Source organism: Echinops telfairi, unplaced genomic scaffold (genome assembly GCF_000313985.2).
Source record: "Echinops telfairi isolate 266 unplaced genomic scaffold, ASM31398v2 ScPeMD7_7458;HRSCAF=8496, whole genome shotgun sequence".
Taxonomy (NCBI): Eukaryota; Metazoa; Chordata; class Mammalia; order Afrosoricida; family Tenrecidae; genus Echinops; species Echinops telfairi.
Genome location: NW_022111358.1, coordinates 3,608,929 through 3,626,549, shown reverse-complemented (window position 1 = coordinate 3,626,549; position 17,621 = coordinate 3,608,929). Strand labels below are relative to the sequence as shown.

General features: G+C 42.4%; 1 protein-coding gene across 1 annotated transcript in view; it reads left to right on the top strand.

The window, feature by feature from the left end:
- Positions 1 to 17,621, top strand: part of EFCAB5 (EF-hand calcium binding domain 5) — a 138,727-nt gene that overhangs the window by 114,340 nt on the left and 6,766 nt on the right. The window contains exons 17-20 of the mRNA XM_004707321.2: positions 4,069 to 4,172; positions 5,966 to 6,219; positions 11,052 to 11,341; positions 13,338 to 13,434. Coding sequence (XP_004707378.2) covers positions 4,069 to 4,172; positions 5,966 to 6,219; positions 11,052 to 11,341; positions 13,338 to 13,434 — 745 coding nt within the window. The remainder of the gene's footprint in view (positions 1 to 4,068; positions 4,173 to 5,965; positions 6,220 to 11,051; positions 11,342 to 13,337; positions 13,435 to 17,621) is intronic.

Genomic DNA, 17,621 nt, shown 5'->3' with positions numbered 1-17,621 from the left:
ATTTAAGTATTGATGTCATTGTGAATCCTTGGACACTGTTATGACCTCATGCTGATGAGCTCCTTCATCTGGATGATTTATCTTTTTCTTGTCTTGCTTCTGTTTGTATAAGACTTAATAAATGGTTCTCTATAAATTATATTTGAATTGGGGGTCTCTTTTTTCCCCCTAGAACAGTTTGCATAATGAAATCAGTCCAGCAATCTGTGTGAGGTCAGCTAAATCCACTTGGAAGAAGCATACCAACCCATGTCATCCATGTATAACCCAAATTATTTCACATAATGTAATTAGAAACCTCCCCACCCTTACAAAACACAGCCTAAAGGTACTTAATGCCACCTCTGGAAGTTTGTAACTTGATACTTTGCTCAAAAGCAGACAGGTTGGATGCCGATGTCACCTAAAGGAGTCAGATAATGTGGAGAATGTTCTCTTATTTACCTATTAGTGACTAAAAGCTAGGCCCTTATATCTAGTTAACAAAGATACTCTGAATTGGCTCGAGACTTAAAGAACCTTATTGCTCTATGTGCTTGCTAATGGTTAACAGTTGTTTCCCATGGTTATCCTGAAACCTGAGTTTATGTAAAACATCTATATATATGACCCACCCAAAGTGTACATTTCCAATTCAAAGGTATATATTCTCTATGTATTCTTATTTCAAACAAGGCACCAGCACTACAAAGTCTGTTTTGCACTGCTATCTAGTCTCGCTGATATACTTTCTAAATAAAAACCTTCTCTTTCTTCCTCTGACTTGGAGAGGATCAATTGGCTGCAAAACTCCAGAGTAAAATATCTGCATTTCAGGTGACACAAGGACTGTAAATAATAAAATCCAAGATCAGAGGAGGGAATTGTATTAGAGCTTAAGAAGGCTATGGGTGACAGTGAAAGCCCAAAATTTATTTGCAGAATCCCCACACAGATCAAGCCTCCATGGAGTTCCCTAGAATCCTTGGCCAAGCATGTGAATAGCCTTGCCCTTAGAGCGCTTTGGAAAGTGGGTTACTGCAAACTCAAATTCACTGCCATCAGGTCAGTTCTGACGCACAGTGACCCTGAAGGGTGGAGGTGAGCTATCCCTTTGGGTTTCTGAGGCTGTGAATCTTTGTGGGAGCGGGTTTGAGGTGGTGGTCTTGTGGTTGTCAGCCTAGTTCATGGTCTACTACAACCCCAGGGTCCCCTACTCCAAATATAGTTAGGTTGAAATATTACCATTTTATCTCCCCCCACCCTTTTGACCCGTTTTTTAATTTGTTCTAGTTTTTTATTGTTTTCTGCTTTCTTCTGGATTGAGGTTTGGTGTGTTTTATTTTGTTGTCGGGGTGGGGGGTTGTATGGTTTTCTTTCTATGAAATCCAGGATAGGTGCGTCTCTAGAAACCGGCCTTTGATGGGTAGTTTCTTTGGGTTATGGCAGGGGAGGCCGGAGAGAAATGGGGAGCTAATAATAATGGATGCAAGAATGCAGAAAACTGTTCAAACATTGATTGTGGTGATAATTGTACAACTCGTTTTAATATATTTAAACCATTGAATTGCATGATACATGGGTTATATGTCAATAAAGCTCTTTTTGTCAATAAAACTTTATAATTTTTAAATAAATAGATTCAATACAAAGAAAGTAATACAAAGTCAAGTAAAACATAGCCTTTGCCTACTAATTTTTTTTACAATATTTTTAAATATTAGTTTGATGTGTCTGTTAGATATCTAAGTGGAATTTTAAATAGGCAATGATGTATAGAGGCTGGTGTTCAGGGATAAATCTAAGCGGTATAATAAACAGTATTTAAAAAGAATGAGACTAGATAGGATCACCAAGGGACTGAGTGAAAATAGAAAAAGAAAGATGAGGACTGAGCTCTGCTGCTCTCCAAATATTGGGGATCAATGTGGCTTAAAATTATATTGCCCGTGATCACATGTACAAAAATACACACACACACACACATTTGAAACAGAAGCTTTACAAAACAGTATCTACGTTTACTACATATGTTGCTTCTCTGACATTTTTTTATTCTGTTGTGCTCTTTTTTAAAAAGTTCATCCAGGAACTGATCATAATAATCAATATATAACACCACCACCACCCACCCCAGGGGGACGAACAACAGAAAAGTGGGAAAGTGGGTGAAGGGAGACAGCGGTCAGTGTAAGACATGAAAAAAAGAATAATTTATAAATTATCAAGGGTTCATGGGGTGGGGGGAGGGAAAAAAATGAAGAGCTGATACCAAGGGTTCACGTAGAAAGAAAATGTTTGAAAATGATACTGGCAAGATATGTACAAATGTGCTTGACACAATGGATGGATGGATGAAGTGTGATAAGAGCTGTAAGAGCCCCCAATAAAATTATTTTTTTAATAAAATAAATTTTAAAATTAGAATAATTTGTTTTAAGAGAAACAAGTAGATCCATTTAGTGAAGTTCCAATTAAACTCACAACAATCCTGTTTAAAACCAAAAAAAAAGTTCATCCAAAGAGGAAAAAAGTAAGAGGAAGATAAACACTAAAGAGAATTACTAAGACGAGAAAGATGAGAAAGATTGAATATTGGAAAGGCAAGGGAACAACAGCCAGCAAGTCCGTGGCAAAAGAAAGAAAAATAGAGGAAATATAAAGGCTGACTTTTTCCTCCAAATAGTTTCCTAGGGAATTTCAACTGGGAGTGGTTATCTCAGGACTTGATTTAGTTTCGTGGCCCTGCTGGAATGCAAGCTTTTTGGGTTTTTTTCCCAGGCGGATGATGATGAGTCCCATACTTTATTATGTTTCTGGTCTGAGAGCAGAAGTGGCCAATCTCACCCAGTGGGGAGGAAGAAAACAACGGGAGAGAAACCATTTGGTTTTGTCGTAAGATTTAAATCTGGAAACCCAGAGTGAGGTTTGTGAAGGTCAGATCAGTCTAGTATTTAACACCAAGTAGCAACACATGGAAAAAATATACTGGGACAGAAGCTACAAGAACCCGGTTTGCCAATGTGGCATGATCGTTACAGTTTGCCAAGTCTTCTGTTGAAAACATTTTTTTTTAATCTTCAGAGCTGGGTAGAACTTGAGGCCGTGGCGTGTGAAGCAAGAGTAAGTTTCATATTACAAAGCAGGTTATCTTCCAAGACACCCTTTCTGCTTGCAGCCCCATTTATCATGGTTTCCTTTTTAATTAATTAAGAATTAATTTCGAAGGGGAGAGGCATTAAAAAGTCCCACATGAATGTGTCTTCCTTGGAGTTGAGTGTATTTTACAAAAAGGGTTGCTTGCTAGTCCTTTCTTATAAATAAACTGTTTTTTTATAAACAAAAAATCCTGATGAAGGCTCATTAAAATATTTTCCCAACCCACGCACACATGATGATCTACAATTTGAAAAGCTCTTCAAGGTGAGAACTATAAAAGAGGAGCAAAGAGAATAAGAAGGGATGTCTAGGGAGGTAGGGGGAAGGGAACCAGGAGAGTAATGCTCCCAAAGCCCAGTGAACAGAGTATCCAAAGAGTAATGACTGCCAGCACCACATGGCAGCAGGGGACCGGTAGCGTTACCGAGAATGGAGGCCTGACCAGGGATTGTGAAAAGGAGAAGTCGCGGGGCACCTTTGCAAGAACGGGTTTGGTGCGGTGGAGAGAACACAGCCTCCGGGGAGAATAGTTTTCATTAGACTTCTTTTCTTTGGGGTTTCCTGTCTTTTCCAAATTTTCTACGAATGCCTATTTAACACCCAAAGGTTAGATCAGAATATTACCTGATCCCAGTTATAAAAAGAAGCTTGTGCATTTAGAATAATCTTAGCGTTTGAAACTGTCTTCTTCTGGAATAGCTCATCCCTTCATGGGACAGAGCAAGCAGTATCATGTACTTAGAACTAGAGCAAGTTGTCTAACACCAAGTAGCAAACTAGGGGAAAATACAAAAGAAGAAGAAGAAACTAGAAGCCTGTTTGCCACTGGGCTTCATCTTTACAGCTTGCCAAATGTCCTTGCCTTATATTTCGAGAGATTATCAGGTCTAATCAGTCTTCTCTATAACACAGTCTTTTATTCTTTTCAAGAATTCGGACTACGTGTTACGCTGTATGATGGTTACGGGACACCTTGGCCTGACAAAAATCCACACCAACCGCCCCGTCATCGTTAGGAAGACTTGTATCTTCAGGTATGGCACGTCTCTGTTTTGCTTGTTTGCTGAAACACATCCCCGGGATGGGATGGCAGATTCAGCTCGGAGTGTCAGGAACGATTCTTGTTGCTTGTCATCTGGACAGGACGCGGACTAACTCTTCTTCCCCCAGACTCACTTTAGAGCAGTGTGCATTGCTATTTCTCATTTGAAAACGGTGTGTGTTGAAGCATCGGTTGATTTATCTTCTATGATTTTCTTGAAAACGTGGAATTCAACAAAAACCAGACATTCATATTCCTTGTTAAAACTCATCTGTTGACATTAGCTAGCCTGTGAACCGTTTTTATATTTTTAAAAGGTGAGTAGGGGCAAGAGTGGGAAGGAAGTACAGAATGTCATCATTAACAAGAACCTAGCCCCATCACCCTTACAAGGAAGTTTACCTGTGGGATTCAAGAGACATCACACACACACACACACACACACACACACACACACACACACACACCAATAAACATGCAAAACAGATCTCAACTAAGATCACACCTACCACAAAAGGGATGACCTGCTTATAGGGGACACGGTGTTATTGACTAGGCAGTACCCCTATCTCAGACCGGTGGACTAATTTGGCAGGAGTTGCATAAGTTAATTAAAATTTAATTTGGCTTCACTCCAACATCTCCACTCAGTTTCAAGCTCTTTTTGCCGAGTTATTTTGTGTGGGGGTTACAGAAATCCCTGTGGCAACACCCAGAATCATACTGCTGGATTCCTGTGTGTGGCTTAGAGCAGAAACCATCTGAGGGACTCTTAATCCTCCAGGCTTGCTCATTATGCCTGGAGAGTTCAGCACAAGGCATCATTTCGAAATACCAAGTGATGGTACAGCAGCAGGGAGGGTGGGAAGCGCACAAGAGGTGCAATCTCACCTATCATTATAAATTTAGCTTTATGAACTATTCATGCACTTTTTGGGACTATACAAAACTCTAGCCTTTTTGTAAAGACCACAAAGGAATGTTATCTCAATATCAAGCTAAACGGGGTGGAGGTGGGGGGTGGGGGGAGAAAGAACTAAGGAGCCGTGTCTATGCCTCACTAGAAAAATAGCAACCCCTACCTTTCTATGAAAAGCTTAGGTCCCTCACTGAAGCAGATCCTACCTGTGCCCTGCCCAGCACACACACACACACACACACACACACACACACACACACTCAGAGCCAATGACAACCAGTGCTAGGATACAAAAGCCCTTCTTCCTTGCCTCAAGATAGGACTGAGTACAGTGTAAGCTACCCTCCAAAGCTTATCTTGTCTGAAGCTAACACCAAGCACATTTGCGTTATCATCAGCCCCTTTCCTAGCCTGCGTCCCTCATTCCCTTGCAGGTTTCTTGGGAGAGGACTCCCCCAGGAAATCACTTGCACAAGAATCCCCATCTCGGGCTCTGCTTCTGAGAAACCTGCCTTAAACATGCTTGTCATTCCTCAGGCCTTCAACCAATATTTATTGGACAAGAAATAAATTTTAAAATGAACACCTTTGGAGACTAATAAGTGCGGTAAAGAGAATAAAACAGGGTATCCAGATGACTCAGGTGATGCTGCTCTGGATTGGAAGGTTGTCACCTTCTCTAGGGGGTGACATTTAAGTAGAGATCGAATGAACAGAGGTCGAGAGCCACGTGACATCAAGGTGTGGAGCATTCAAGGCAAACGAGACAGCACAAAGGGCCGGGGTGGGTGGCGTGGAGTAGACACAAGACGTGTTTGGGTGGAATGATATCATATGTTCTTATACTGATGTGGTTCTGATTTCAGAGACTTCCTCTTCCAGTGTATAGACAGTTCAGAAGTTATTGTGGCCTCTGCCTGCGGAGAAACCCACATCATCATTCCACTTCGAGAGAGAACCGGAGAGGCTCTGGGAGCCATAGATGTTAACATTGGCCGGAGTAGGATGTTGCTGTACCAAGAATATAAAGATCTACAGAAAATGATAAAGGTGGTCCAAGCTGCCTGCTATGAACTACTGGGCGAGCTCTCTGGAGAGATAAAGATAAAATATGTCTTAGGTATTGTGAATGGGGCAACATTCTGAATATGGAGTTTAATAAGTGTTGGGTAAACCAAGGATGTATTCTCTAAAATGAACGGTTGCAAAATACAGACCTTTCCATGTGAGATGGTTTCCCTCCTAGCCCTGAGCGCAAGAGTGAGGTCTGTAAATTAGAGCAAAGGAGAGGGAATCACATTCTGTGGGTTAGACTCAGACAGTGTTAGACCTGGAACTAGAAGGATGCCTAAAGACATTATAGGACTAGCATTCATTAAGTGCCCCGTTCTGTGTCTAGCACTTTACATGCATTATTTCACTTAATTCTTACCACAGCTCTATGAGATGAATGATGATACCCCTACAGGCGGGAAAAGTGAAACTCAGAGAAGTCAAACAACTTTCTCCAAATTATGCAGTAACCCCAAATTATATACATTATCAAGGAGTGAAGAGTGAATTGATTCCAGACTTGGGGTGACTTGAAAGGTCATGCTCTTTCCACTGTGTAACAGAGCATTAACTAAAGCATCTAATTTTATAGATAAGGAAGGAACTTAGACCCCTAAGGGTCAAGTGAATTACCCAAGTGTATGGCAGAGCCAAAACCAGAGACCAATTCTTATAATTCCACATCCACAAAGCTATGCATCTGTCAGTTTGTCATGCAGCGGTGGCTTGCATGTTGCTGTAATGTTGGAAGCTATACTACCAGTATTTGAAATACTAGCAGAGTCATCCATGGTGAATAGGTTTCAGTAGAGCTTCAGACTAAGAAGAGACCATGAAGAAGGAGCAGGCAATTTACTTCTGAGGGTTTGGTCACCGACAACCTTTTGAATAACAGCAGAAATGGTGTCAGAACTAGCGCTAGGAAGTGGACCCCTCAGGTTCAAAGGCACTCCAAAAACTGTTGGGAAGAGCTGCATCCTCCAGTAGGATTGGCCTTAATGATGTGGCTGAAGGAAAGCTTTCAGAACCTTCATTTGCTGGTGAGACATGACTCAAAATGAGAAGAAACAGCTGCAAACGTTGATTCATTGAAGAAATTTACAAACCATCAAAAATGAAACGGAACTCATAAAGATGGATGTCTAAGGCATGAGGGAGCTGAAATGGACTGGCATTGCCCTATTGGATCAGACAGTCATAGAGATGATTATGCCCAGAATGACAGATTGAAGAGGAATGAGGTCACACGTGTCTCACAAAGAACATTTCAGGATCTATCTTGATGTGCAATGCTGTCTGTAATACTATCTAGACACCTAACTGTATCCAGTTGATACAGCTATGATACTAATTTACATGCCAACCACTAAGATTAATGATGAAAAAACTGGAGAATTCTATCCGCTCCTTCATTCTGAAATGTATCATGTATACATTGAAGATATAATAATCATTATTGGTGATTGAAATGTGAAAGCAGAGCTGTGGTGAAAGAAATGAAGCTGGAGGTCACTTGAGGTCATTTAACAAGACCAATTCCTTCTCCAGTGCAAATACCTTTTCCCATCAACATAAATGTTGACAATACACATGGACCTCACCAAATGGAATACACAGGAATAAAATTGGCAATATCTGTGGGAAGAGGCAATGGAGAAGCTTAACATCGTCAGCCAAAACAAGGTCAAGAGCAAATCATCAATTTCTCATATGTAAGTTCATGTTGCAGCTGAAGAGAATTAAGACAAGTCCATGAGAGCCAAAATACAACCTGAGTATGTCCCACCTGGATTTCAAGGATATCTCAAGAAAGGATTCGACACATTCAACACATGAGTTATAAGACGCTATCGAGAGCATCATATGTGAAGAAACCACAAAGTCATTAAAAAGGAAATAGAGAACAGACTAAAGTGAATGTCAGAAGAGACCCTGAAACGTGCTCTTGAAAGTAGAGTAGCTAAAGAAATTGCAGGAAGTCTGGCTAGACCAGAGGATGTACACTGGTACAGATAGGAACTGGAAACACAGGGAATCCAGGGCGGATGATCCCTTCAGGACCAGTGGTGTGAGTGGCGATACTGGGAGGGTAGAGGGAGGATGGGTTAGAAAGGGGGAACCGATTACAAGGATCTACATGTGATCTCCTCCATGGGGAACGGACAACAGAAAAGTGGGTGAAGGGAGATGTCGGACAAGGCAAGGTATGACAAAATGATAATTTATAAATTATCAAGGGCTCATGAGGAAGGGGGAGCGGGGAGGGAGGGAGAAAATGAAGACCTAATGCCGGGGGCTTTAGTGGAGAGCAAATGCTTTGAGAATGTTGAGGGCAATGAATGTACAAATGTGCTTTATACAAGTAATGAATGTATGGATTGTGATAAGAGTTGTATGAACCCCTAATAAAACGATTCAAAAAAGAAATGATGAAGTGACAGAGCTGAACAGAAATGTCAAAGGGTGACTTGAGGAGACAAGTAGAGTGTTATCATGAAATGTGCAAGGCCTGGGGTTCAAAAGCCAAAAATGAACAACACACTCACTCAGCATAGCGCAAGCTAAAAGAATTGAAGAAAAAAAGTCAAGCCTCAAGTTGAAATCTTTATTCTGTTCTTCTTCCATCAAAAGAATCGGTCAATATTCAACCAGTTCAAGATTTAGCATATAATCAAGAACCAATGGTATCGAAGGAAGAAATTCAAGCTGTACTGGAGGCATTAGCAAAAAGCAGGTCTCCAGGAATTGATAGAATTGATGCCAATTGAAATGGTTCGACAAACTGATGAAACACTGGAAGCACTCACTAATCTATGCCAAGAAATTGCTGTGGAAGAGAAGTTAGCTGGGCAACAGGAAGAGATGCATATTTGTGGCCATTCTAAAGAAAGGTGGAACCCTTAGAATTCAGAAAAATTGAACAAAATGATTAATGTAACATGCAAGTAAAAGTTTGCAAAAGATAATTTGCAAATGTTTTTTGCAGCAGTACATTGGCAGGAAGTTGCCAAAAATTCAAGTAGGATTCATAAGATGATGTAGGAAAAAAAAAAAAAAAGAGGATGTAGAATGAGGGGTATCATTGCTGATGTCTGATCTCAATTGAAAGCAAAGAATACCAAAAAATGCTTTCTTGTGTTTCAATGACTATGAAAAGGCGTTCAACTTTGTGGATCATGTCAAACTATGGGTAGCATTGAGAAGAATAGGAGTTCCAGAACATTTGTGCTCATGCACAACTTGCACATGGAACCAGAGAACAGAAGGGAATACTACACGCCTTATCCTCAAGAAAGGTGTGTGTCAGGGTTGTATCTTCTCACCATACTTATCCAATTTGTATGTTGAGCAAATAATAAAATAAGCTGGACTCTAGGAAGAAGAATGTGACGTCAGGATTGGAGAAAGGCTGGTGAACAGCCTGCAATATCCAGATGATATACCTTCCTTGCTGAAAGTGAGGAGGACTTGAAGCCCTTGCTAAGGTAAGTCAACGACTTCCGTGTGGATTGCAACTCAATGTACAGAAAGCAAAACCCTCACAACTGACTCAGCAGACAACACATCATGGTGAGCAAATAAAATACTGAAGTCAATAATTTGGTTTTGCTTTGACACACAATCAATGCTCATGGAAGCAGCAGTCAAGAGATCAAACGATGCATTGCATTGGGTCAATCTGCTGCACAAGACCTCTTTAAAGTAATAATGAACAAAAAAAGTCACTGTAAGGACTCAGAGGAGCCTAACCCAAGCCATGGTATTTTCAATCACCTCATATGCATGTGAAAGTCGGACATTGAATAAAGACAAGAGAAAAAAATGATTCATTTGAACTACAGTACTGGTGAAGCATATTGAAGGTATGGTGAACAGCCAGAATACTCCTTAGAAATTAGGATGGTGAGACTCTGTCTCACGTAATTTGGACATGTTATCAGGAGACACTAGTCCCTGGAAAAGGATAACATTCTTGGGGAGAAATAGATAGGAGCAAAGAGGAAGACCGTCAAGGAGATGGATCGACACAAAGGCTGCAACAATGAGCTCAGTTAGAAAAAGTGTGAGGACGGTCCAGGACCGAGGAGTGTATTGTTCAAGAGCACATAGGATTGCGATGAGTTGAAACGGCTGACCCTAACAACAACAAAGCTCTCAGCACAAAATCAGTTCAAGGCTAGGGAGAAGAGGCATGGAATTCTTTGGCTACCTAGAATATAGTGAATAGAATTACAAAAGTAGCATTCTGTGGAATCAAGCGGAAAGGTTTTCTTCCGTGTGTAGGATTCAATAAGAAGACAAAAAGAGAGAATTATTTTGAGCATCCATCAGGTGTCAGGCTTGAAACAAAGCACTTGTAGACACATCATCTCACTTAATTTTCCCGAGTTACCAGGACTCACTTTCATTCTCATAGAATTGGTAAGGATGACCGAGCTCCTAAGAGGGAGGCGTGTTCAAATTGAAGTCTCACTCCAGCACCCGAGTTTTCTCATTCCTCAAAGCTGCTTCCTACAAGCTCACCAGCTGTCATGCTATTGTCTGTGTTTCAACTTCCTAGAAAGAGAAACAAAGGTGGTGTGAAACAGCGGGCTATGATCTTCTTAAGAAGCCTTGACAGCTCTCTGGGTTAGGTGGGCTGCTATCTACAAGAGGCACAGTTCAAATCCACCAGCTGCTCCATGGGGGATAGATGTGATTGTCTGCTCCCATAAAAATGTACACCAAAGAGAGGGGTGCTATGGGTGCGCTACTCTGGGCTTGATGGCAGTGGTAGTGGATGTGGTCATACACCTGGGGTGGTGGGGCAGGGGTACTTACTAAAATATGCTCAGGATCCTAAGGAAAAGGACTGTGTGTGACTGAACAGCGATGGACGGTGTCCTTCTGTCATTGCAGAGATTGAACATCTAGGGGAAGTCCAGCGGGCAGGAATTCTCTTCTTCCGAATCATGCTGCAGGAGCTCCAGGAGAGCATCCAACAACTTAGCTCCATGGACATTGTGTCACTGTTGATGTATGATCATAATTTGCGAAGGTCCTTATTTTCCCAAGATGATTCTGACCAGGACCAGAACACGGAAGCCAACACAAAGCTCGTGCGTGATATCCTACTGGGTGCTATCTTGTTCGTCCATCCAGAGTTGGAATTCTCCAGTGACTATGAGGACTGGGATAAGTGTAAACTGGTAAATGTGTTGTGCAGGCCCCTTTTGAAGAGTTATTTTTAGATTTGACACGCTTTGCCTTTCAGAGCAGGTTTGGGTTTACAGAAAACTTGGGCAAAAAGTACAGAGTTCCCGTACATCCCCTCTGCCCATGTACACACTGTCTATTAGTAACAACTTGCATTTGTGTAGTGCCGTGGTGAGCAGTTAGTGTATGATGATCCGTTATTATCAACTAACATTCACAGTTGGTATTAGGGTTCTTGGTTGGTACAGTTCTTTGTGCTTTAGCAAATACATCATGCAGAACGGCTTTCCTTAAAATGCCCTGTGCCCTTGCATGAGTGTGGTACATCTGTTGTAATTGGTGAACAATTGATCCCTCGCCCCAAGGGACCCAATGATCTATTTCCTGTCTGTATCGTTTTGCCTTTCCCCGAAGACCATCCAGTGGGAACCATACAGTCTGCTTAGAGTAGATTTTCCACGCTGGCTTCTTTCACTTAGCAATACACATTTAAGTTTCTTCCATGTCTTTTTGTAGTTTGATAGTTCATTTCTCTCTCTCACTCAAGAACACTCCTCTGTACGGAAGTACCACAGTTTGTTCACTCACCTATTGAAGGACACCTTGGTAGCTTCCAATCTTTGACTCAAAAAAGCCATTGGGTCGATGCCAACCCATAGGGATCCTATAAGACAGGGTAGAACTGCTTCTGTGAGCTTAAGTAACTCTTTAGCGGAGTAGAAAGCCCTGTATTTCTCCGGCAGAGCAGTTGGTAAATTTGAACTGCTGACCTTGAGGAGAGCAGTCTAACATAGAACCACTAAGCCCCCAAGGCTCCTAGCCAATTTTTTTTTAACAATTCTGAATAAAGCTGCTATGAATAATTTGGATACAGGATTTTTTGTGTATATGGACATAAATTTTCATTTCATTTGAATAAATACTTAGGAGCACAATTTAAGCACTCTTTTTATTGAAGAATAGCTTACATAACATTAAGTGTATATGACATCATGGTAAAAGTCCTAAGTGTAAAAATCCAAGAATTTTCACACAATCAACAGATCCAGGACATAGATCAAGAAATAGAACATTAGCAGAATGTTCATTAGAAATAGAACATCAAGCCACACCCTCTTCCACACCCACTCCCACATATATAAACACACACACCAAAGATGAATACAGTCCTGACTTTTTTTTTTAGGTAGGAGATTAAATTTGCACTTAATCTTGTTTACTGATTAAACTTTCAACTTGTACATTTAACACAATGTACCTTCTAAATTGAAACACTTTTTATACCTAAAAGTTGACATTTTCTGCCAAAGTATCACCATATGCAATATCTGAAGAATACAGAAGTATTTATACTTTTTTCACTTAATTATGCAACCCACAAATGCTGACGATATATATTCACGTATTAACTGTTCTCTCTCATTTACATTCAAAGCATTGGTGAATCCAGAAGAATTCTGGTAATCACTACATGGAGCATACTGTATCGATATTTCAATAGTTTCTTACAACCCATTTCTTCTTTTCTACTCTAAAACATCATTATGTTGCTTAGTGAGATGAGCCCACAGGAAGACTGTGGTGCCCAAGGTCAGCCCAAATTTCAGTCACGAAAGTTTGGGTTAAAAAAAAATTTTTTTATTCATTTTATTGGGAGCTCATACAACGCATATCACAATCCATACACACGTCTATTGTGTCAAGCACATCTGTACATTTGTTGCCATCATCATTCTCAAAACATTTGCTTGCTACTTGGGGCTCTCGAAAGTTTGACCTCACTGAAAGACCGGGTCAACAGCCCGGAGAAAGGGCTCAGAACTGCAGGTGGCGCCATCTGACAACCCGGCTCCAGTCTGGACTTTGAACACCATAGATTGACTTTACCTGTCATAAAATGGCTATAGATGGAATTATGTCAATTAGTTAAGTACGCACTGTATTGCTTACTAGTGGCCACACAACTTTCCTTTTGTTCTTGGTTTACAGTACGTGAACAAAAGTTTAATGGAGAGTATTTGTACCTTTGACCCAACGTCCAGCAATGTGGGTGTTAATTTACAGCTCATTGACAGATATGTCAAAGGTAAGTTTTCACCAATGTGTGGTCTAACTCTAGACCCAAAGCAATAAAATAACAGTTGCAGCTCGGGGGTTTTTAATGGAAATAAAGTAAGTGGTTCTTAATTTCATTTTTTAAGGAAAAAACACGTTCTGATTAGAAATCTTCTAAAAAGAGGGGCATTGTCTAAGTATACTGCATTCCCCAAAGTCAATGTCTGTGTCACACACAGGAGAATTCAAGAGCACGTCCATCCACCGCCCACGTATTGACTCCCCGTGGAGTGTTCATTAAGACGATGCATAAAGGTTGTGGTGAGGGCAAGGAGCAAGGACATGAAGCAAACTAAAGAAAGAAAGGTAGTATAGCATGAGTCTGCGCAGCCTAGTCATGTAGGCATTTTTGAAGAGATTCAACAGTGATGTTCCTAAGCGGAAGAGAGCCGTAAACTCTTCGCCACAGAGCTCAGCCACTTGTCTGTACACAAGCACAGCTTCCTCCACTGCTGTGTATTCTCTCACCAGTGGCCTCGCACAGTGTGTGAGTGGGCCAGTCAAGAACAAATTTAAATTTGCGTTCTTCTTTGTTCCTTGAGAAAAGTCATTGGGAAGAGAGCCCTGTGGAAATTGCTCCTTTACCCTCTCTTCTTAGCCCCACTCCCTGTGGAGACTCTGGCCCAGGTCAGAATGGGTGAGCACCCAAAAGACGCCTGGGACAGAAGGAAGGCAAAGGCAACCCAAGGAAAGACACCCACACTCTTCAGGGTGCGGTGGGAATGAAAGCATGGGCCAGGGTCCTGGCAGAGTGCTGAGGCAAGGGCGAGGGGGTGAAGGAGAGGGAGGTCTTCCAGTCTGAGCAGGTGGAGCCACTTCCACGAGTTTGGACATGCTAGAGAACTGGGGAGAACACAAAATTAAAGTTAGCATGAGAATGTGGGCCGTGACGATCAGAACGCCAGTTTGAAATAGGGCTTCGACTGTAGCTCTGGGCGGATTCATGGGGGCCTCTGGATTCATCGATGTAACATCTTTTAAGAAACCATTTAAGGGAACTAAGGATAGCACCAAATCTCCTCCCCAACCCCAAATTAATAAGAAGGTTTTAAAATTCAGAGATTCCTACACTTACTCATAAGAGCCCGGGTTGCACAGTGGGTTACAAGTGGGGCTGCTAACCACAAGGTCAGCGGTTCCAGCCCACCAGCTGCCCCATGGGAGAAAGAGGAGGCTTTCTGTTCCCATCAAGATTTACGGTCTCGGAAACCCAAAGGAACCGTTCTACTCTGCCCGAAAGGGTTGCTTGCTGTGAGTTGGAATCCACTTGATGGCAGCGAAGTTTGTTGGTTTGTGTTGGGGTATACTTGCTCACTGGGGACTTAAAAATGCAGGGTGGGGGAGTGTTTTCTACATCATTGCCCCTAACCTGCCTAAGGCGCAGGCTCAGCCCCACCTGTTACATCTTTTCTCTTTGGAGTGAATTTAGTCCCCACCCTGGGTGAGCCTGGTACACAGTGGTTAGGCATTGGGCTGCTAACTGAAAGGTTAGTGGTTCAAACCCACCAGCCACCCCACAGGAGAGAGATGAGGCTGTCTGCTTCGTTAGAGATTTCTAGCCTCAGGGACCCAAGGAAGCAGTTTCACTCTGTCCTATGGGGAGGCGATGAGTCAGAATTGACGTGATGGCAGTGGTTTTGTGGGTTTTGATGTGTGATGTCCAATTGATAGCCCCCCAGCCCACTGGCCCTGAGCCTGACCAGGCTGCCAGCGACCCATGTGGTGTTTGAGATTGATGCTTGCACCAGTGTCCAGAGTCCAACCGCTCTGTCCAAGGGGAGCGGGGTATATACAGGAATTGGTTCTCTGCCTACAGTAGGCCAGCTCCAGCAGCTGGAGAGCTGGGAAGCCATCCCCTATGGCATTATGCCAAGGCCTCAGTGGGCTCTCTGCAGGCTCCAGCCCCAAATTGCCTATCAGAACAACCTTCTGAAATCATCGACCGCTCCTTCGTTGCAGGACGCACAAACATTTCTCTTTCTCCGCTGGCTTCTGCTTTGGACTAGAGTTGCTGAGCTTCCTTGACCTCCAACGTTGGCCGCCACTTTGTTTTCCGGCAGTGCCCTCCAGTGGCAGGAATTCCTATTGCAGCTACTAGAATCCACGGGCCTGGAAACCCGGAGTAGTATTGAATCTGCAGCCATCAAGAAAATTCAGAAGCCACCCACTCTCTTTCTGCTCTCGTTGTAGAAGGAAATTCGAAGCTCTCTAGGGAGGACCCAGATTGAAATTAAAGTTAGCATGCGTAGTGTTAATGTGCGTTCTGTAGGGCCCCTTCTTGTGGGTTCAGAAGTAGAAGAGCCCTTTGGCAGGGCAACCTGATGCTAGAGTTTACCCAAGACTTCTATCAACCTTCAAACAGACAATACAGTTCTCTGTTTATCCCTGTATTATATTGCTTATCACATTTGAATTATTTCTTTTTGTTACTAGTTCCTTATCTTTCAAAGACAAGAACAGTTTTTTCCACCGTCTTCCAGACCCAGAACAACGTCTTATGTGATACGCTTTCAGTTGATATCTCAAATGAGTCTAACTAAACCAATGAGTGTAACTGGAACCAAACCAAGCTCACTGCCAAGTTGATTCTGACTCTGAGACTCCTAGGGACACTAGGACAGAGGAGAACTGCCCTTGTGGGTTCCCAAGACTGTAACTCTTTACGGGTGTAAAATGCCCCATCTTTCTCGTGAGGAGCACCTAGTGGTTTTGAACTGCTGAACTTGCAGTTAGCAGCCCGACACATAATCGCCTATGTCGCCAGGGCTCCTGGGAAAGGGGGAGGAAATAATTAAGGATTCTGTGAAAACAAGTAGAAGGAAAATCAAGGGAAGGCGTATCCTGAAAGTCAAATATGAAAGTGTTTCAAGAAGAAATGAGTGATCAGACATGCCGACAGGTCAAGTCAAGTAAGGACTGAGAATTGTTGAATTTAACAATTTTGAAGTACGTTTATGAAATAAAAGATGAAAGGCAAGTTTTTGGAGGTTTGGCTGCAAAGAGGAGCAAAGAAATGAAAGGGGAGATAGAATCAAAAGTTCTGTTTTGCTTTGTTTAAGATAGGAGAGGTAATAGGCTTGTTTTGATGAGAATAGTCCTGTGGAAAGCAAAATGCAGACAGTGTTGAGGAAACACAAAAGACTCCCTGGGGCGGTCTCTTCAAGTGGATGAGAGAGGATGCAATCTCCTTTTACCTAGAACCCTCTCTGTTTATGCTTGTTGTCCTGGTGATCTCTCTGGTTCGTTTCTCCTTTCTTGAAAGTACCCCAGCTTGGACAAGGGTTTCTATGATTCCCTCAGATCTCGTGGAAAAGTAGAAGGAGTGGACGATGATGGCAAGAGGACAGTGCATGTGGGTGCAGGTGATGGCTGGGGGGTAGGTGTGTCGCTGGGAGTCTACAGAAGTTGTCTTTTGATTGCTTCCGTTTCGACAGTGAAGTCAAATGCAAGATCATAAGTGAGAATGGAGGAGGAGGAACTAGGGCTTTGAGGAGAGCATGATACGAGTGTTTCTCTGTTCCTGATGTCTCCCTCTTTGTCACTGATTCCTTCTCCGCGTTCTCCTCCTCCACCTCCTCCTCTGTGTCTTCAATTCCTTTGCAGTGATAGTAAGATTTTAGGAGGATGCAAAACTGATGACTATTTCATCCATCTATTCTAAAGGGATTAGCCCCCTCTCTTTCATCGTTTAACTTTGTGGCCTTCCGGTTCTAGTTGGCAAAGACACCGAAAGACTACCTTTGGAGGTGCAAGAAAAGTATCATAGGACTTTTGTTTATATTGACTTTATCTTATTGTTGCCTACCTTCTATTTTTAATAATTTATAAACAAGTATATGCCTATTAAGGCTCAGGCACAAAATAGTTCCTGGAGGGAATGATCGGCTGCTAACTGAAAGGTGAGAGGTTCAAGTCAACTCAGAAGCGCCTTGGAGGTGAGACCTGGTCATCCACTCCTGAAATCCCGCCCCTGGAAGCACTAGGAGCAGTCTGCTCTGACATACGCGGGGCTCCCAGAGGTCAGAGTCAATGCAGGGGCAACAGCACCTGCTTCCCAGAGCGTGGCAGACATGACTTCTGTCTATATCAAATCTGATTGGCATTCACACCACACACACACACACACACACACACACACACACACACACACACACACAC